This window comes from Haliotis cracherodii, unplaced genomic scaffold (assembly GCF_022045235.1).
Source record: "Haliotis cracherodii isolate W230 unplaced genomic scaffold, xgHalCrac1.p SCAF_10, whole genome shotgun sequence".
NCBI lineage: Eukaryota > Metazoa > Mollusca > Gastropoda > Lepetellida > Haliotidae > Haliotis > Haliotis cracherodii.
Window position 1 is genome coordinate 5,691,142 of NW_027266265.1, and position 21,517 is coordinate 5,712,658.

Below are 21,517 nucleotides of genomic sequence, written 5' to 3' on the forward strand. Positions count from 1 at the left end.
TCTCCATCGCTGACCATGCTGAATATTTGGCGCAATCGAAATTTCACCCGTCTACAGAACAAACCAGTTTATTTTGTCTTCTTGAAAGAGTTGAATGACCTTGAAGTAAGGCGTGGATGGACAATAGCCCGGGGCATGAGGCACAATGCGATCCGTCTGTTATGAAACGTGTTCCATGAGATACGTTAACCATGTTTAGGGCTAATCCCTCCCCAGAACGGCCCCAGACCTGCATATCAAGTCGATGTATAGGTCAAGTGGACGATGAAGCACAATTGCGATTCATTTGAAGTCCGACTCTCCTACAGACGACAGATCAGGTTTAGTGCGGACTAGGCCAGAAACATCACCTGCTGTATGAACGACAAACACCGACTTACGAGGAACCACGTGGTCACTAACTCTGGAAAGTTACATCATTGGATTGATGAGGTGGCTTGTCATTCGGCAACTGGACATTGACTGCGTTAGAAGCTGTAACAAGACACGTCACACCGTGACAGACCGTGACATGCACGCGGTATATATCTAGCCAAGAGATGATGGCTATTTGACAGAATCAGTGTCCCCACAGGCGCGCCAGGAGAGATGGTCTACAACCACCATGGTGTGTATTAATTGAGTCACTATGTTCTGTACCTTCGTCACATTAATTTAAAGGATTAAAGCTCTATCCATACGAAAGAAGGACGTGTATTTCCAATCATGCTTGGGACAGTTGCGTCTTTGTTTGACGTGAATCTATCGGCAGTTTCTCCTCTGCTCTGTGTGTGTGCTATCATCCTGCTGGTGTTTTTGACATTGAGCTGGTCCTCGGAGGGAAATGGAGAGAGCGCTCCACCAGGACCCCGAGGCTGGCCTGTGATTGGCAACCTCCCTCAGCTTGGGAAGAAACCTCACGTTACATTAACCCAACTCCGGAAGAAATACGGAGACGTTTACAAAATAACACTTGGTAGTCGCCAGACGGTTGTCTTGAATGGACTGCATACAATCAAACAGGCGCTCGTTAAACAAGGGGAAGAATTTGCCGGCAGGCCGGACTTTTACTCCTTTAAGTTCATAGGAAACGGGAAGAGCATGGGTTTCGGCGACTACGGCCCGCGTTGGAAGATGCATCGACGTCTTGCGCAAAACGCATTGGCTGGATGCATTGACAAGAAGACTAATCCTATTGAAGAATCCATCATTTCCGAGGCGGAGGTCCTGGTTTCAAACCTCCTGGAATCAGACGGGTCTCCCATAAATCCCCACAACGAGATCTATTTATCAGTAGGCAACATCATATGTGCTCTGTGTTTTGGTAAAAGATACAAACGTGACGACCCGGACTTTCTACAGCTTATAAGGATGAACGACGAATTTATGGCGTTTGCAGGGGCCGGCAACCCCGTTGATATCATGCCCTGGGTTCGGTTCTTCACGTTCCGCTCATTCAACACCTTTGTCGGGATCCTGAACACCATGACCGCCTTCTGTGTGAAGAAGCAGAAGGAACACATGGACACCTACGACCCTGCCGTGGCGAGGGACGTCACCGACCTTCTCATCCGGGCAGTACAGGAGACTCCAGATGAAGAGAAGGAAGCAGTGGGATTGACGGACGAACACATCTTGACAACGGTTCAAGAACTCATCGGTGCAGGGTTTGACACAATAGCTAGTACTCTGCAGTGGAGTGTTCTGTTCATGATGGCTTACCCTGACCACCAAGACAAAGTGTACGAAGAGATTAGCTCTCACGTTGGTCTGAACGGAACACTCGATCTAGAGGACATGGATAAACTTCCTTTCACGGAGGCCTGTTTGTTGGAGATAATGCGTCATTCTTGTATATTCCCTTTCGCCCTGCCGCACAGCACAACAAAGGACACGACACTTAAGAATTACCTAATCCCCGATAAAACGCTCATCTTTGTGAACTTGTGGTCAGTCAGCCATGACGAGGAGCTGTTTCCCGATCCAGACAAGTTTGATCCCTATCGTTTCCTTGACAAAACTGGATATATTGATAAGACGAAAACAGAAATTTTCCTTCCGTTTGGAGTCGGCCGTCGACGATGTCCCGGGGAACAGTTAGCGAAGATGGAACTGTTCCTGTTCTTTGCTACCATGATGCTGAAATGTAAGTTCGAGAGTCCGCTAGGTGGCGCTCCTGTGATCGACAGCAAGTATGGCCTTACTCTCAAGCCCGTGGACTTCAAGGCAGTTGTCACCAAGAGGTAAGCCGCGGACATCAAGGCAGTTGTCACCAAGAGGTAGCCCGCGGACATCAAGGCAGTTGTCACCAAGAGATAGCCCGCGGACATCAAGGCAGTTGTAACTGAATTCGGATATACTACCGATATACTGAGAGCGGATATACTGTCTTTTAACTGAAGTCGGATATACTACGGATATACTGAAGTCGGATATACTGTCGTGTTTCTGTATTCTGATATGTACAAACTTTAGTATCAGTTTAGATATAAGAATTATTAAGTAAAAAACAGTTGTTAATAAACGTGCCCACTTTATAACATAGTGTGTTTTAAGTTATTATCAAGTTTCGCTATCAACACTATGAACACTAAAACAATGAGGAATGTTGGGGGCACTGGCGACCCGTGACGATCCGGGGTAGAATAGGCCTTCAGCAACCCATGCTTGCCGCAAATGGCGACTATGGTTGATGCACTGCCTTGGTTGATGCATGTCATTGTTTCCGAATTAAGTGCTCTTGGTGTTAATCACTGGATTGTCTGGTCGAGACTGGATTGTTTACAGGCCGCCGTCATATGGCTGGAATATTGTTGAGTGTCGCGTTTAACAACAAACAAACAAACCAATGGTAGCCCTGCAGTTAATGCGTTCGCTCATCTAGTAAAAGTAAAAATCCGGTCCAGTTCAGGTCTTCACACACTGTGTGATGCCCATTTATAGTGATATGATGGAATATTGGCAAAGATCCTTACACAACAACCACTCATCTCTTAAGGGCTGTATAATTACATGTATAATTATATAGTTTAACAACATTCAGCTGATAATTAAAAAAACGCATCGAATAATGCTCAATCAGTACCAATACTCAGTTAAATAAATGATCTTTGCTGTTGTCATCAATGCACTACAGCGTGCTATGTGAAGCAGCCAATTCATTTGCAAACAGGTGGCACGGGTGGCCCAGTCGTCTGAGGCGCCGCGATTCGCTGTGCAGAGTTGCGTTCCTTGGGCACGCCAGAAAACTATGATTGTGGTTTCGAATCCCGGTTCGCCTCAATTATGTTTCTAGGTTTGTCAGCACCCTACCCGTGCTCGTGGGTTTCACCGAAGTGGTGAACGTCTGAGACATGCATCACTTCAGGCTTTCCTCCCACATTAAGCTGACACGCCGTGACATAACTGGAATACTGTTCAAAGCGGCGTTAAACCCAACTCACTCACTCACTCACTTATTTGCAAACATGTTGCACCAGCACACGGTATGAGGGATATTTGTGGGGCGCTTCATACATTACTCCACACTACCGACATCGCCTTGAAGTTCACACTCATCCGCTCATCTGAAAACAACTGTCACTGTCTTTAAAGGCTCTATTTGTATTAATTACTGAAGTCATACACAATTTACAATTGTTTGGTGGTGCACCCCACCCTACAGCCCAGACTCAGCCTCCAGTGACTATTTTCTGTTCCGGCAAATGAAATCTGCCCTACGCGGAAGGCGCTTCCAGGATGACGAGGACATAACGGCTGCCACAGAGGCGTGGTTAAAGGACTAATCTGCGGATTTCTTTAAAAGTGGTATTAAACGCTTGAAGGACAAATAGAATAAGTGTATTGAGGTGAATAGAGATTACATGGAAAAATAATAGCGCAAAAGATATTCTGCGACTTGTTCTTATATTGAAGTTGCCAAACTTATTGAACGCCCTCGAGGGTGTAAAGGGAAAACTTCGACCATTACGCATGCACGCTTTGTTTGAGCAAAGTTATACATTTTTCGATTTAGCAATGTGAAACATTTGCTAACAACTAGATATATGCAGACAGCAACACGGTAACCTCATAATTATTGTTTTATGGTAAAAAGAAAACACACAACAATGTCAGCACACGTTTTCTCACCTAAACAGTGATCGAAATCGAGATCAATCATGTCGTCTCGATACAGCTATATAAAGTGTCAGACCAACAGTCAACAATGCCCGTGGATGAGTAAAGTCTGTTCGTGGACAATAGTGGCCTACCCACCTGATGAATCGGAGACGATCTTATCGCAGAGCCCGCACTGGTTTAAGAACAAGTTTGAGGCTATTACAGCATTACAACGAACTATACAACGCGGAATTGACATCCCCGACTGTATGTTGGAGTGGACCGTATTATTATCTAGTATCGAGATCAAGGAAAGTAATGTAAAACGGAGACGAGCCTTGTCCAGTTTCCAGTTTCCAACAGTTTTCCAGTTTCTTTCCAATGGCCCTTTTCAGGGCCACCCCACTCTCCCGAAAGAACGCTTTCATCATTGCTTTGGCTACCCACCACAAAAATATACCATACCATACAATATGTAATCCAATACTATTTTAAGGAAAATCTGAAATCAAGGATGTGTTTCTACATCATTTTCTGGTCACAATAGTACCATTGAATCGGTCACATAACAATAGTAATAACACTAATTTGAGAGGTTCTTAAATACTTCTATTTGTTGTAGTGAAATAAGGGAACCCAGACTAGGAACTTACAAACCATTTAGTTTTTGGTTTGTTTGTAACTGTGAACACTTCTCCATCTTCTGTTGTTCGTGGCCTAATGCAACGTGCGATGTAATCAAAGAAAATCCCACGATGTGTTTAGAAATGCAAGTTTTCAAAACATTTTATCCTAAATATATATATATATATATATATATATATATATATATATATATATTATATTTACTTAATATTACTGTGTAAAATCTTATGATTTTGTCACCCTCTGATGAATTGTCACCCCTCTTATTCTGCTGCATCTAAATATCTATTAGTTGATGTTTAAAGTAGTATATTTTAAAGTAAAACCTTGCACACTGTTTAATTGTATACGGTGCGACACGACAAGGTGAAGATATGGGACCAATTGCTTTAGCAAACAATATTGTACTAAAGCGTCTGGATAGTACAAAAATAATACCCCTTTATATAATACTGTACGGAAAGAAATTATGTTGTTACAAACGATGGCTATAGATTGTAGACTGGATACATGCTAAATTCATTGAGAATGAAAGACGGGAGAGGATATATAAAATTTATTGATTACATCACACAGAATGAAAGGCGGGGGGAGGGTATATCAAATATAGTATATACATCATTTAAAATGAAAGGCGCGGAGAGGGTATCAAATATAGTATATCCACTATTTAAAATGAAAGGCAGGGGAGGGGGGATATGTCAAATATAGCATATACATCATTATCATATGTTATGAATGTTTGTTTGATGTTGATTATAAGAGTAATTTATAGTAAATAAACATAAACCGCCGGCTAAGCCCTTTATCAAAGGGAAGTTATTCCAGTTTATGAAGCGTCTGAGACTCCAGTTTATGAGGCGCTCAGGCTGGTTTCCGCTATCACTCGTCCTGGTGTCTCATAGGGCCAGCGCCGAAACCCGGTGAATGAAACATCACGTTTGTTTAGTGTCTGCTTTGTCGTTACATTGTCCGAAGTCCCACACACCGACACAGTGATACAAAGCAATGCACTCATATTTACCGGAAATCCCTCCGCCATTTTGAGCTCATTTCGGTCACGGATGTTCACGAACGTCTTCCTCAGTAACAGTGTTAGTTGTTCAGCCGCTCAATAAATAAAGGAAACAGTCCTATATTCGGGAAAAGAGTCCAAGTCGCAAAGGTCTTCAAGCAAAGTTATAGCAACTGATACCCAGACCGTCTTCCTTCGCAGTCTATATTATCCGCGTTGCCTGTACACGAGCAAACGGCATCAGGTACGCCTCCTCCTTACTATGTATCTATCGTGCGCACTTCCGTGAACAAAGTTACCGGGTTTAGCAAAGCAGGAACCTTTACGTACGAGAATAGGAGCAACACATTATATCACTGGTTTCACGAATTAGCCTGAAATAAAACAAAAGGGACGAAATAAGCATGAATGCTGTTTATGGAGGAACTAAATAAACAAGATACAACCAGTTGGTTGTTCTTTGTGCTGACTGTGGACTGTTGTCCTGAATGTTTGTGTTATGAGAGTGAAGAACTGATGTGTGTATTCAACATTATTTTGACCAATATATCTGGATAAATTCATTCTTTGTCTGAATTTTAAATAGGGTGACAGATAAAAGACAGAAACATATTAATCAGTATTGTAAAGTTTAATTGGCATCTTCCCATTTTTACGAAAAAAAGATATCCAAATTATGACTGATTTCAAAAGTGACTGTGCAGTAATTATAGAACGGGTTTAATCCTTATTTCTAAACTCGTACATACACGGACTATGGAATATACACAACGCGTATGATGCTACATGTATGTACATGTAGATGTATGGCGTAGTGATACCACAAAATATTATATACATGCAGGGGAAAACAGGTTCACAGACACAATCCATCTGTCAAGCCTACCAAATGTAGGCCCATGTGGGATCCTGCTGGATCACTTGGACAAATCTGAACAGGGCCAAGAAGGGCTACCCATGTAAGACCCATTTCCCATTAACCCCAAGTGGGCCCATGTGTAAATGGTAGCTGCGAATTGTTACTTACAAAACCGGTTGTGAAATAACATATTAGTAATTGTCATATCAGTTCTTATTAAAATATTAACCCATTGCATTCACATCCCGCTCACGCTTTCATATTCAAGGTCTCAGTGAAGCTTTCAGTTTGTTTGTAGGATGACATGTGGTGGATAGTGTGATGTCCGATGTAAATCTCTATTTTGACTTGAACCATATTTTTTGCTCACCTTTGCGCCACTTGCTAGTGATTCACAAACGCATATTCATATACGCATATACGCATATTCATGACAGTCGGAATCGTACAATCGACTGTTTTTGGTAGAGTTATATCATAAATAAGGGTTTTGTCGCTTTTGTTTACTATAGTAACAAAAAGGGGGCTTACGATTCCACTAATTGTAGATTTTAAAGGCGTTATCCCATTTCTGGTCGAGTTATATGGGTAATATAAGGAAACACTCTTCAAATTAGAATATTGACACATTACATATACTTTCTGCCCACAAGATTTACTATCATCAGCCTGAAGAAATTATTATGACACCATTAACTGTAGATTTTAAAGGAGTTATCCCACTTCTGGTCGACGGGATATATGTGTAGTAATAGTGAGAAAGTGAGTTGGATTTAACGCCGCTTCAGACGGCATTCCAATTATATCACGTCGTGTCAGTTTAATGTGGGAGGAAAGCCCGAAGTCTTAGACGTTTACCACTTTGCAGGGGTATGGTGCTGGCAAACCTAGACACAAATATTATCTGGACGAACCAGGATTCGAACCCACGAGCATTGGTTTCTGTCGTTCCCAAAGAAACCAGCTCTGCACAGCGAATTGTCCACCCGTCTCCCTCTGTAGTATATAGTCAATAATATCTTTAAATTAGCAGTATTGGCCCTTTGCATTCACATCCTGCTTACAAGTTTTAAAAGTGATTTACTATCATCAGCCAAAAGGAAATCTTAAGATTTCATTAATTGTATTTTAAGAGGCGTAAACCCACTTCTGACTTCTATATGGGATTTTAAAGGTGTTCTGCAACTTCTGGACAGGGTGTATTATTCATAATAATTATAATGAATATTCACTTAGAAATTTCAAACACTAGTTCTCATAGTTAATAATGCAAAGAATAACATCTCTATAACAGTGCCAGAAATCCCGTCCTTCGTCAGCCATCGTTCTATAACATCTTTATATTATATCAGTTCTCTTCACTGTCAGCCAGTTGAGATACTGATAGTATCTCCTTCCTTAACTACTTTCGAACAGCAAGCGCCATATGAGCGGATGTACGTTCGTATTGTCGGCAGGCATGTCCTGGTTCAGCGGCTTGAAACCGGGGGACGTATTTAGTATACAAGAGACTCGCAAGCCCAACGTATGTGTGCTGGACAGGACCATTGGCAGCGTTTGTTAAGTTGCTCTTTAACTCGGCACTGGACCAGACAAACCAGTGATTGGTATTATGAGCAGCGACGCTCGCCGTCGGGGTATGATGATGGTATCCCGCAATCAACCAAGTCACTGAGACGGACCACCCGATCAACGTAGTCGCCTCGTGACAAGCATAGCTAGCTGGGGACCGATGCCAACCAGGACCCTCAACAGGGCAACGAAAAGGGTGAGTTACAAGAACGATTGACCATGTCTACACTTTTATAAGCCGATTATTTCACATCTGGACAGTGGACAAAACATGTTCTCCTTGACTTTGCCAAGGGAAACAAACCATTGTTACCAGTGACACAGGACATCATGTGACATAAAATATTTTCAGGGACTTATTACATTGCTTAAAACATTTGATGCAGGCTGATATGTCATATTTATAACCAGATATAACCCTGTTGCTTTGTTATCATACTGGAAGGGGAAGTAACTCGAGTTGGACTAAACGCGTGGCGTTGGGCGGGTGGTCATCGACACTTGAAACAGAATCACGAAATATCGCAATTATATTGAATACAGAAGAAAGCTGCTTGTTTGGCTATAATCATAAAGTAAAAACAAGCTATTCCGACGAAAAGGAATGTTACTTACCCATTAACGACAACAATTGCAAAGTGCACTTTAAGGAATATCCATTAGGCTAGTGATGAACGTCAAAATTGAGTTTTGATCAATTAAGGGTCGGAAGGAAGGTGCCTGCAAGAGGTTATACTTACCGGTTTGTGCTTCATGTCAATAGTGCTTTCAATACTACATATTAAACGTGCACGTTTTGTTTTGACTTTCATTTTTTACTTGTAATGAACGTACGCAGCAAATCTTACTATTTTACAACTATAATAAAACACATGAGTATGAGAATGTTCAGTTAATTAACACCTTTCCTGACACTTAACGAACAGTTTAAAGGAACAGAATATTTGATAGATCTTTTATTTCACACCATGATGATTGGTATGCGTATTGTTGCAATTGAGTAACTGATTAGTTGATGGATTGTAGATCTGCACTTGGTATATTTCCAATTATTAACAGAATTTCAACAGAAAGAAATCAGATGTGAGAGGTAATATGTATGAGTACGAGTGCAGAGACTTTGCTGCTTATAAGTAAAGAAATACATTTTTTAAGAATGTGTAGGCAGTCACCGAGTTTCTACGCTCTATTTCAGTAAACTACGGTAATAACGAACTCAAAGTGACCACTATTTTAGTTCGATAGAACCGTAGTTCGTTATAAGCATACATACGTAGTTTACTGTATATGAATATGGAAAAGGTTTTGCCGCTTTTGTTTAGTTTTAGTGTTATGCACTTTATTCAATGTTGCACTCATACAAAATGAAGGAAATTTCTACTGATAGCTTTTGTTTCAATAGGACAACAGTTTGACACAAAAAAACATGTGACTCCACATACCAATAACTGAGCTTACATTGCAACTGTTGTTTTCCAGAAAAAAAAGGAACATTTGTTGAATAAAGTTTACCAGATGAGCTCACCATCTCTCCAAGAATCATATGACAGCGATAACACAGGGGAGGTAGCTCCAGACCTCGATGACTCGGGCAGCACCTCAGGAAGTGACGTGGAGGAGGAGGAGGAGGAGGAGGGAGGGGCGGTGTGTATAAACAATGACTTCGACCCTGGTTTGGAGGCCCTGTGCCAGCAACAGAGTTCTCGTAAGACGGACACAGAAGACCAACTGAGGACAGATGAAGGTTTACCAGGTGGAACTGACTGTGCTGCTGTGATGCCAGGTGAAAGGGACGAACTAACAACCACAGATGATGCAGCTGAAAATTGCCACTACGACAGTGGAAAGACGCACCGATCACGATCTCCATCGTGTTTGCAAGGGGCCGTGGCACTAACGCAAGGTGTGTTTATTACATATACTTCAGGAAAGTCAGTCATTCTCAAACAATAGACTAAGTTTTGGTATTTTTTCATCATAAACACTTGTGATGTTTCTATTGCAGATGAAGGACAAGACTTGTCACGTGCTATAGCAGAATCAGTCAGTAACGCGTTGTCATCAGTGGATACAGAACAGCGTGTAACAAATATAGGTATACGTGTGGATTTTGGTGTATCAAAATCTTTCTCTGACAAGGCGGATTGTTTGAATTATATTCTACTGCAAACACGATGACATCGTTTTTCCGTTTTGTAGTCATTGGATGGAAAAACGACAAAACATGCATTAAAAGTGATTAATTGGTGAGCGTCCAGAAAGTATCCGAATTAGTTTATAGTATAACTCACCATTGCAGTTATAAATGTATGAGTGTGTAGCATTGAGTTGGCATTTCTTAATGCACCCTCTTGTAACATCACATGCCCGGCAGGCAAATTGGGGAAAATTGTTATTTTGTTAAAAAAAATTATATTTTCTTAAAGAGGTATTTAGAATTGCATTTAATGTAATAATATAAAACAACACATTAAAACTTTTTTCCATATATTGGACCTATTATAGCTAAATACAGGTTACTTCCACACAGACGTAAAATAAGTTATTAGTTTTACACATTGAAATATATCTTAAAATGAATTGGAAAATTATTATTTTCAAATTGGGAATTTTCAAGACATTTGCTGCAGACCTGGGGCCAGATGTCGGCAGGTCTAAACTCCTGCATCATTGTTGTTTACCTTCCGAGGAAATGTATCTCCTGGTTGTTCCTACTAGAACTTACACACAAGCGTCTGACTAGCCTAAATCACATTGCTACAACGAACGTATTTCTGGTGTGCACATGTATGTTATGTCACGTTCATTGTTTGTCTCAGTTTTATGCGAAACGTCCACAAAGAGATGTACACATGCAAGAACTGTCAACGCTCGATATCGAGCTACTGAAGCACAAGTATTACGCAATTTACTTTCTCTGAAGACAAAACACATAAAGTGACATACGGAGATGGTTCTGGAATAGGACTGACAAGACAGTGTTTTATATTTACTTGGCAAATCTATTGGTATGCAACCCGTTTGCAAGGTATCCAAATCAAGCCACATTTGACAAAGATATCTTTGTCTCATTTCAGTAATCAACAACCCACAGGTCCACTTTACAAAGAAAACAGAAGTAGCCAACCTTAACGCACGATATGCAACAGTGGGAGGTCAACAGGTGATCAAGCCATCAACGTCCACTGACGGTGGCGAAAGACAACAGAACGATGAAACCAGACCAACAAGTAAATTAGACATTTTTTGTTACGTTCTATTTGATGTTAAGTAAGAGAACCTATCGAAGTGTATCAGCTAAAACATCAAACGAATACTATCGTGTATTGTCTGACACCACGTTTGGTTGGTTATTTCGTTGGTTTGTTGTTTAACGCCGCACTCAGCAATATTCCAGCTATATGTGATAGGACTGGGAATGCGTCGTGTACAACGTGATGAACGTTATCAATGGCTATTGGAATGCTTCAAAATGGTTGGAGCCAGCGAGAGGTAGCCAATATGTCTTAGTTTGTGGAATAGATTTCGGCAGGGCGGTGGGTTAACCAAGTGGATGAAGTGTTCGCTCGTCACGCCGAAGACCCGGCTTCGATTTTGGGTTCAATGTGTGTAGCCCATTTCTGGAGTCCCCCGCCTCGATATTGCTTGAATATTGCTTAAAGCGGCGTAAAACCATACTCGTTCACTTACTCACTCGACCGACAGGGCGACCTAGGTCGACAACACATGTCGATTATTCAGAAACCAGGCATTAAAAAATCGAGTGCGTGAGGATGATGTAACGTCCTTTTTAACAATATTCCAGCGGTATCACAGCGGGGGACACCAGAAATGGGCTTTACACAATGTACCTATGTGGGGAATCGAACCCAGGTCGTTGGCGTGACGACCGAAGGCTTTAACCTCAAGGCTACCCCACCGCCCTTAAAAAAATAGAGCCCAAACAGCCAATCAATTCAATTAATGTGGGGTGGGTCTTTACAATTTGAGACGTGATCACCATGACTGTCAGAACGCCAATTGATATTGTATTTGTGTCATTTGCCAGAAGTGCCATTTGCGCCGTGCTGGTCCACGTTTAGTCATATCGTATCTTCAGTGGACATTTCACAAATCGAAAACTAATAGCTTGAATAGCTTGGAACAATACTTCTTGTGATATTCTTCTGGCAAGGAAAGGTCACAAAATCACTGATAAGGACATCCTTCTTTTATGAATACATGTAGGTCCAGGTAGATATTACCATTCATGTTTGGGTTTCAGGTTTGTGCGTGCTGTCAGAAAGTAAAAGTTATTCTGCGGGAAATCAAGAAAAATCCCAAAAGAAACATATAGGATTGTTATAGCATCCGAATGACTTTGAGGACTGACGTTAACATAATTCTTGCATATTATTGAATGTTCAGGTCGTGTATGACTATGAAGTTCCAATGTAAAACAAAAAATAAGATTAGAATCAAACTGCATCACAGCAACCTTGAAGTGAACATTATGTTTGGCATAATTTAAAGCTATCATTTTGTGTCACACGTTAATTCAAACTGTCCTCTGATTATCTGTGCTTCATACGAATCCATCATGGTAAATGTAATGAATTTGCAGCTGCAATATAACAGTGTTAGGGAGTAGCACTAAACATATAGTCCAAAACAACATTGCTATGATAGAAATGAGAGATAGAAATGTTCCTAAATATTTCATCTTAATAACGAGAAAAGTTATTTTCCATTGATGATGAACACATGTCAGTGATGTTAACAAACCAACCGTGTTAAACATAAAATGATTTATTTGACATACGTTTCAGGGGCCCCAAAAGACCCAGCAGTTCAAAGGATAAGAGGTAGGTATGATACCTTATTGTTAACGAAATGAGCACAGTTGACACAAAGTCGTGAGCATGTTTGATCATCAATTCGTAAATGAATGAAAGTCAAAGTTCTGTTTCTGTTTGGTACATTAATTTTGGCAGCTTTATCACGATAAATGGCAAGACTATATTATAACAAGTGCTGTAACTTATGTTAATTCAATGGTGATACTATTTTACGCATTTGCATCTCACAGATGAGACAGTTTCAGATATCCAAAAGTGGACATCTGGCATGATCAAAACACAGTTTGTTGATGACATCGTGAAGAAGATGGACGCTGGACAAAACTGGATCACAGTCACCGGAAATGGTGGTGATGGGAAGACAACAGTGGCCTACATGGTGCTTCATGAGATGATGAAACGAGGGCGAGAAGTGTTTCGAGTGAAGACAGTGGAGCAGTATCACACCATCACAAAGAATACCCACCGATGTGTCCTCATGATGAACGATGTCATAGGGGCCTTTGCTCTTGATAAAGTAGCATTCAGCACTTGGAAACCAGTCATATTCGATGCCATGGAAAATATATCAAAGGCTAAAGATTCTGAGCAGCCAAGTGGAGTCATTTGTATGTTGGTGCAAAGATCAAATATCCTAAATGAAGTTGAGCCTTGTCTTGAAAAACATAAACGTTCCATTCTTGGGGTCGATGCTGTCACAAACCTATCGTGTCTGCCTGAAAAGGAGAAGGCTGCAATACTAGACTATCATCTGAAAAAGAAGAATATTAAAGACATATCAGAAACTGAAAAATTAAAAGTGATTCAGAGTAGCATACCATATGGATTTCCACATTCTTGCAGTATGTTTGCTGAGTTGAAGTCGGAGGAGAAATGTGTTGACATTGCACACTTTTTCTCCCACCCTCTTGAGATTTTGGATGCCACGACTGGTTCGTATCTGGATAACGAAAAATTAAAAGATGTGTTTAAGACTCTCTTGAAAAGAGATGGGCGACTTGATACCAATGAGATAGAAGACGATGACCAGCGCAGTGGTATCATTGAAGTATCGGCTCCATTAATTGGTAGCTATCTGTCAAACACCAACGGAGTAATAACATTTTCACATCCATCAGTTTATGAAAGTGTTGCAAACTGCATAGGGAAACGTGATGTGGTGTTCGCGATCAAATATTTTAGTTTCTCTTTCATAATGGAGAAAATGCGGTTTGCAAAGTCACAAAGCCATGTGACTGTTTCAAGAAATGTCTTCAACATATCGCCAAACCAACAGAACATCCAACGTCTTTGCGACAGGTTCACTCTTTCAGTGATATACAGACGCTTTAATGTGCTTCGTCATCCTTTTTTTCAAAGCGAGGACTTTTGTCGGACCTTCTTTTCATCCATCATTGAAAGGAATAGCTTTTGGAATAATTTCGTCTGCTTGTGCTGCAAGGTAACTAAATACGTAACGTACCTTATCACAGTTACGTTTCAGAACATTTACACCATATATACACAACGTTTTTATCCGGGATATATTAGAACATGTTTGCCTAGGCACGCAAGTAAACGTCTACGGCCTGTATTACTCCAGGCATCCCTCCCACATCAAGCCGGGACGTTATGAGATGACTAAAATACTGACATGTTCAATGCAGCATTTAACCAACTCACTCGTCCACTTACTGACAGCCTTAGTTTTAATCCTTATCATATAATATATCCATGTTTCTTTGCTGATGATCTGACGGAAATGCATAGTGTGAGGGTGTTTAGGTTCAATGATGTCCTTAAGGTTTGTTTGTAGTTTGTTATGCGTGAACTCAACTTTAATTTTAACATCATCATCAATTGATGTATACGCCCCTATTTTGCAGAAAACAGGCAGACTGTCTGTCGATGACAGCAATGAAGACGGTGAGACGATGTTGTTACAAGTTGCACAGTGTAGTAACACTACTGCCATCCGTATCCTCTTGGAATATGGAGCAAGTGTAAATCGGGCAAACACGCAAACGAAGACAGCACTTCACTATCTGTGTGAGAGTGGTAATGTTGATGCTAGTGTTGTAAAACTGGTGATACAACATGGCGCTGATGTTAACAAGGCTGATAAGCGTGGAAAGACAGCACTTCACTATCTGTGTGCGAGAGGTGATGTTGATGCTAGTGTTGTAGAACTGATGATACAACATGGCGCTGATGTTAACAAGGCTGACAGAGTTGGAAAGACAGCACTTCACTATTTGTGTGAGAGAGGTGATGATGTTAGTGTTGTAGAACTGATGATACAACATGGCGCTGATGTTAACAAGGCTGATAAGCGTGGAAAGACAGCATTTCACTATTTGTGTGCGAGAGGTGATGTTGATGTTAGTGTTGTAGAACTGATGATACAACATGGCGCTGATGTTAACAAGGCTGACAGAGTTGGAGAGACAGCATTTCACTATTTGTGTGCGAGAGGTGATGTTGATGCTAGTGTTGTAGAACTGATGATACAACATGGCGCTGATGTTAACAAGGCTGATAAGCGTGGAAAGACAGCATTTCACTATCTGTGTGAGAGAGGTGATGATGTTAGTGTTGTAGAACTGATGATACAACATGGCGCTGATGTTAACAAGGCTCATAAGCGTGGAAAGACAGCATTTCACTATTTGTGTGCGAGAGGTGATGTTGATGTTAGTGTTGTAGAACTGATGATACAACATGGCGCTGATGTTAACAAGGCTGACACAGTTGGAAAGACAGCACTTCACTATCTGTGTGAGAGAGGTGATGTTGATGCTAGTGTTGTAGAACTGATGATACAACATGGCGCTGATGTTAACAAGGCTGACACAGTTGGAAAGACAGCATTTCACTATTTGTGTGCGAGAGGTGATGTTGATGTTAGTGTTGTAGAACTGATGATACAACATGGCGCTGATGTTAACAAGGCTGACAGAGTTGGAAAGACAGCACTTCACTATCTGTGTGAGAGAGGTGGTGTTGATGCTAGTGTTGTAGAACTGATGATACAACATGGCGCTGATGTTAACAAGGCTGACACAGTTGGAAAGACAGCACTTCACTTTCTGTGTGGGAGTGGTGGGGTTGATGTTAGTGTTGTGGAACTGATGATACAACATGGCGCTGATGTTAACAAGGCTGACAGAGTTGGAAAGACAGCACTTCACTATCTGTGTGAGAGAGGTGATGTTGATGCTAGTGTTGTAGAACTGATGATACAACATGGCGCTGATGTTAACAAGGCTGACACAGTTGGAAAGACAGCATTTCACTATTTGTGTGCGAGAGGTGATGTTGATGTTAGTGTTGTAGAACTGATGATACAACATGGCGCTGATGTTAACAAGGCTGACAGAGTTGGAAAGACAGCACTTCACTATCTGTGTAAGAGAGGTGGTGTTGATGCTAGTGTTGTGGAACTGATGATACAACATGGCGCTGATGTTAACAAGGCTGACACAGTTGGAAAGACAGCACTTCACTTTCTGTGTGGGAGTGGTGGGGTTGATGTTAGTGTTGTGGAACTGATGATACAACATGGCGCTGATGTTAACAAGGCTGACACAGTTGGAAAGACAGCATTTCACTTTCTGTGTGGGAGTGGTGGGGTTGATGTTAGTGTTGTAGAACTGATGATACAACATGGCGCTGATGTTAACAAGGCTGATAAGCGTGGAAAGACAGCATTTCACTTTCCGTGTGGGAGTGGTGGTGTTGATGCTAGTGTTGTAGAACTGATGATACAACATGGCGCTGATGCTAACAAGGCTGATATGCGTGGAAAGACAGCATTTCACTTTCTGTGTGAGAGTGGTGGTGTTGATGCTAGTGTTGTAGAACTGATGATGCAAAATGGAGCTGATGTTAACAAGGCTGATGTCGATGGAAATACATCATTTGACTTTCTATATGCGAGAGGTGGTTTTGATACTAGTGTTGTAGAACTGATGACACAACAGAGTGCTGCCGATTCAACGAAGAATGAACAGAAAAAATAACTATATAAGTTCATCAATTATGATATCAGTTTGCAGTATCCTACAGTGTATATACATTATAAACAACTATATAAGTGCATCACTTATGATATCAGTTTGCACTATCCTACAATGTATATACATTATAAACAACTATATAACTGCATCAATCATGATATCAGTTTGCAGGATCCTACAGTGTATATACATTATAAACAACTATATAACTGCATCAATCATGATATCAGTTTGCAGGATCCTACAGTGTATATACATTTTAAACAAATATATGTGTTGCGTAATGATGCCAAATTTGAAGAAATATTGAATGCGTTTATAAACACTTGCAGAGAATGCATTGTTGTATCTTGAAGAACTACTACTGAACAATAATGTTATTATGAAGTTTAATTCAGCATAGCAACAGCATATGTCAGCTAATCTGTAATTATAAAACATGCGAGAACTGTGTTGTTGCGACATATAGGTAGACATTACCTGGTTCAAATTATCCTTCAATCGATTGGTTGTTGGCATCTGTTATTTTCGATTTCTACTTATTTAGTTTTGATCACATGTGCCACTCACCGAAGGTATGTGGATGACACAAGGAGACAGAGGAACTGTTCCCCTTTGTATGTGTGAATTGAATTATATGTGTCTATTGGCCAGCTTAGGATTATGATGAGTGTCATCCCCGTAACCATCAGGAACTGTAACCGGTAGGAACTGTAACCATCAGGAATTGTAACCAGTGACATCAGGAACTGTAATCATCCTAACTGTGACCATCAGGAACTGTAACCATCAGGTACTGTAACCATCAGGAACTGTAACCGTTAGGAATTGTAACCATCAGGAACTGTAACCATAGTGACATCAGGAACTGTAACCATCCTAACTGTAACCATCAGGACCTGTAACCATCAGGTACTGTACCCATTAGGAACTGTAACCATCGGAAACTATGACAATCAAGGACTGTAACCATATGAAACTGTAACCATCAGATCCTGTAACCATATGAAACTGTAACGATCAGGAACCGTAACCATCAGGAAATGTAACCATCGGGAAATGTAACCACAATTAACCTTGATTACGAGTGAGTGTAATAAATATGTTTAGCGGTGTGTTATTATGTTTAGTTTAGTAGTAAAGATAGTCCTGTAATTGTGGGAGTAATAAACTTGTTCAATACAATTACTGTGGCTGCTGTCAGTTGCTGTGAAATCTTTGTGGGACAGATGTTGTAGTTTCTTTTTGAAAAAAACAAAAACAGGCTCAATTTGAATCATTGCCCAGCGTACCCCTGATGTTCTGAACATCCCGTATTTACTTTTTTATATGAAACGTACGATGATAAACTAACTTAAATTCGGAACATTGTACCGAAACAGTGATAAAGAACAGATTCTGTTTGCGGAGTTATGGGTTATCAAACCACACCATTGACAAGGCAAAAATATATGTTTATCTCGGATCTTTTATATTATTTTTAAGTCATATTTGAAAAAGGGATTGTTTCTAGTTGGTTTACCATGGGTAATTCAGTGGTCTTAGACGGTCTGTGTGCAGGGTATTTTATTATTTCCCTTACCTACCAGGATGCGCTGATCACTTGTTTGAAATTAAAATTTATTACCCTTTTTCTGTGGGCACCAGGACCTTGTACGTGGTAAACATCTAAGACACGCGACACTTCGGGGTTTCCTTCTTACAACTCAATACACTAACATAACAGTTTGTATGTACGACTCATATGTTTCTTCAGGGAGCATTTCAGGCAGGTATACATATCTATTACGAGCGCTTCATAACGTAGAATGATGTTTGGAACATTCCACAACTGACCATGGAAACGATTTACACGCATAAGGTATTGCCTTCTGTTACATGCGTGCGTGCGTGTTTATATGTAACAATCAAGGACTGTAACCATCTGAAACTGTAACGATCAGGACCTGTAACCATCTGAAACTGTAACGATCAGGAACTGTAACCATCAGGAATTGTAACCATCGGAAACTATAACAATCAAGGACTGTAACCATCTGAAATTGTAACCATCAGGACCTGTAACCATCTGAAACTGTAACGATCAGGAACTGTAACCATCAGGAACTGTAACCATCAGGAAATGTAACCACAATTAACCTTGATATATATATATATATATATATATATATATATATATATATATATATATATATATATATATATATATATAGTAAACTACGGTCATAACGAACTCAAAGTGACCATTAATGTTAGTTCGCCATAACCGTAGTCCCTCATAAACATATACTGAACCGCAAAAAAAATGTCACCCCAAGTAAAAATGCATGTAAGGTTGTCATTTAAATATCTGAGTAATTTTTTTTCTAAAATATAACATTTCATTTTCCGTATAAATGTAATTTGATGATAAAAAAACGAAGCAGATGACAATAAAACGTATCGCCCAAACGCATCACGGCAACGGCCATAGTAACTGTGCAGTTCAAATTGAAATGCACATGTGTTGACCCATTTCTTGCCCTATAAGAATCCACCCAGATTGGATAACATTCATTCGTTATTGAATTGCTAACACATGCCAAGATTGACAATAAATCAGCGACACCAAGCCTTTGGGCGATTACAAACTGGACAAACCGCCCGGCAAGTGGCCAATGCATTTCAAGTCAACGTAAGGAACAGACACAGGCTCCAGCAACGGTACCAGACCACCAACACTACAGATGACTGCACGTCAGGATCGTCAGATTGTGCGACAACATCTTCAAAATCGCTTTGTTACTGATGTGGAAAATGTTCGACAGACCATGGGGACACACCAGCGACACATTAGTGCAGACACCGTGCGTCGACGATTGACGAGCAGACACCTCCACTGTCACAGGTCACACCAAGGACCCATTCTGACACCACGTCATCGCCGGGACCGTCTTCAGTGGGCAACACAGCACCAGCATTGGCGCCACCAGAAGTGGAGAAGAGACCTCTTCTCAGACGAGAGTCGTTACTGTATCTAAACAGCAGATAGCAGAGAGTCTGGCGACGCCGGCAACGTTATTCGGATGGTTGTGTTGTTGAGAGAGACTCCTCGGGTGGTCCGAGCATCATGGTGTGGGGTGGAATTGGTCTTGCACAGAAGGTCGACCCTGTGGTCTTCCAGAACATCGGTCAAGGGGGAGGCAATGGTGTCACAGCAGCTCGGTACATTGATCAAGTCTTGATACCACACGCCATACCTCATTTGGCACGTCGCCGCAACCACGAATGTCAGCATGATTACGCCCGTGCCCACACTGCGAGAGCAACAAGAGAGACTTCCTCCAGCAGAATGGCATCAGAACCATGCAGTTGCCTGCCCTCAGTCCCGATTTAAATCCCATTGAGCACCTGTTGGACGATATTCAAAGACGGCTGAATGACGTCCGACCAAGGCCGACAACTGCAGCTGAACTGTGTCAGGCGTTCCTCAAAGTGTGGGCTCAAGTGCCTATGGCCTTCATCAACCGCCTCATCCATTCCATGTATCGACGTTGCACTGCAGTCATCAATACACATGGGAACACACGAGATACTGACTTGTGATGTCATTTTCTCAGAGACTAGTGTTGTGTTTCACTTTAAGAACATTTGACACTTTAATTTCAACATCCAGCAGAATGGCATCAGAACCATGCAGTGGCCTGCTCTCAGTCCCGATTTAAATCCCATTGAGCACCTGCTGGACGAGATTCAAAGACGGCTGAGTGACGTCCGACCAAGGCCGACAACTGCAGCTGAACTGCGTCAGGCGTTCCTCAGAGTGTGGGCTCAAGTGCCTATGGCCTTCATCAACCGCCTCATCCATTCCATGTATCGACGTTGCACTGCAGTCATCAATACACATGGGGACACACGAGATACTGACTTGTGATGTCATTTTCTCAGAGACTAGTGTTGTGTTTCACTTTAAGAACATTTGACACTTTAATTTCAACCTTGATGATCAAATCTTTTTAATATGTCTCAAAGTATGTTTACAGTGTTTGGAAAAATAAGGTTTCTCATACATCTATCCATGGTGATGTTTCTTTTGTGGTTCACTATATATACAGCATATATACAGTATAAATACCAATGCTGAGTGCGGCGTTAAATAGCATCCACTCACTAACTCACTGTTTAAAACGGATACGGAAAAGTATATATGTGTGATATCGCTACATATGGTGAAGCTGATTCTTTCCCCGGTCGGAGGTACACACATTTACTAAAAGTGAAATATTACCTGAAATGTAACAAACTAAACGGTCTCTAGAAATTTGTAACATCAGTGGTTGACTGACAATAATTCACAGTGTTCTTAAAAAGACAACATTTTGATTCTTTAATCTCGAGTACGGCGAACATAATGAAACTGAAGGCAACGAATGTTTATGTTTTCGGCATGACCCTGAATGGTTGTGCTTGACATAATATAAAAGTGCTCATTGTCACGCTGTGTTTGCATAATGGTAGATATAGATAATCT

At 41.0% G+C, this 21,517-nt stretch overlaps 2 protein-coding genes across 2 annotated transcripts; both read left to right on the forward strand.

Moving 5' to 3' along the window:
- Positions 1 to 705: 705 nt before the first annotated feature.
- Positions 706 to 2,226, forward strand: LOC139445667 (cytochrome P450 1A1-like). The gene has a single exon (XM_071226861.1). It carries the CDS (start codon positions 706 to 708, stop codon positions 2,224 to 2,226), a length of 1,521 nt encoding a protein of 506 aa, XP_071082962.1.
- A 7,460-nt stretch (positions 2,227 to 9,686) lies between these two features.
- Positions 9,687 to 17,010, forward strand: LOC139446222 (uncharacterized). The gene is made up of 7 exons (XM_071227555.1): positions 9,687 to 10,074; positions 10,177 to 10,266; positions 11,249 to 11,401; positions 12,980 to 13,015; positions 13,240 to 14,450; positions 14,875 to 15,568; positions 15,671 to 17,010. Exons 1-7 carry the CDS (start codon positions 9,687 to 9,689, stop codon positions 17,008 to 17,010), a joined length of 3,912 nt encoding a protein of 1,303 aa, XP_071083656.1.
- Positions 17,011 to 21,517: the final 4,507 nt, after the last annotated feature.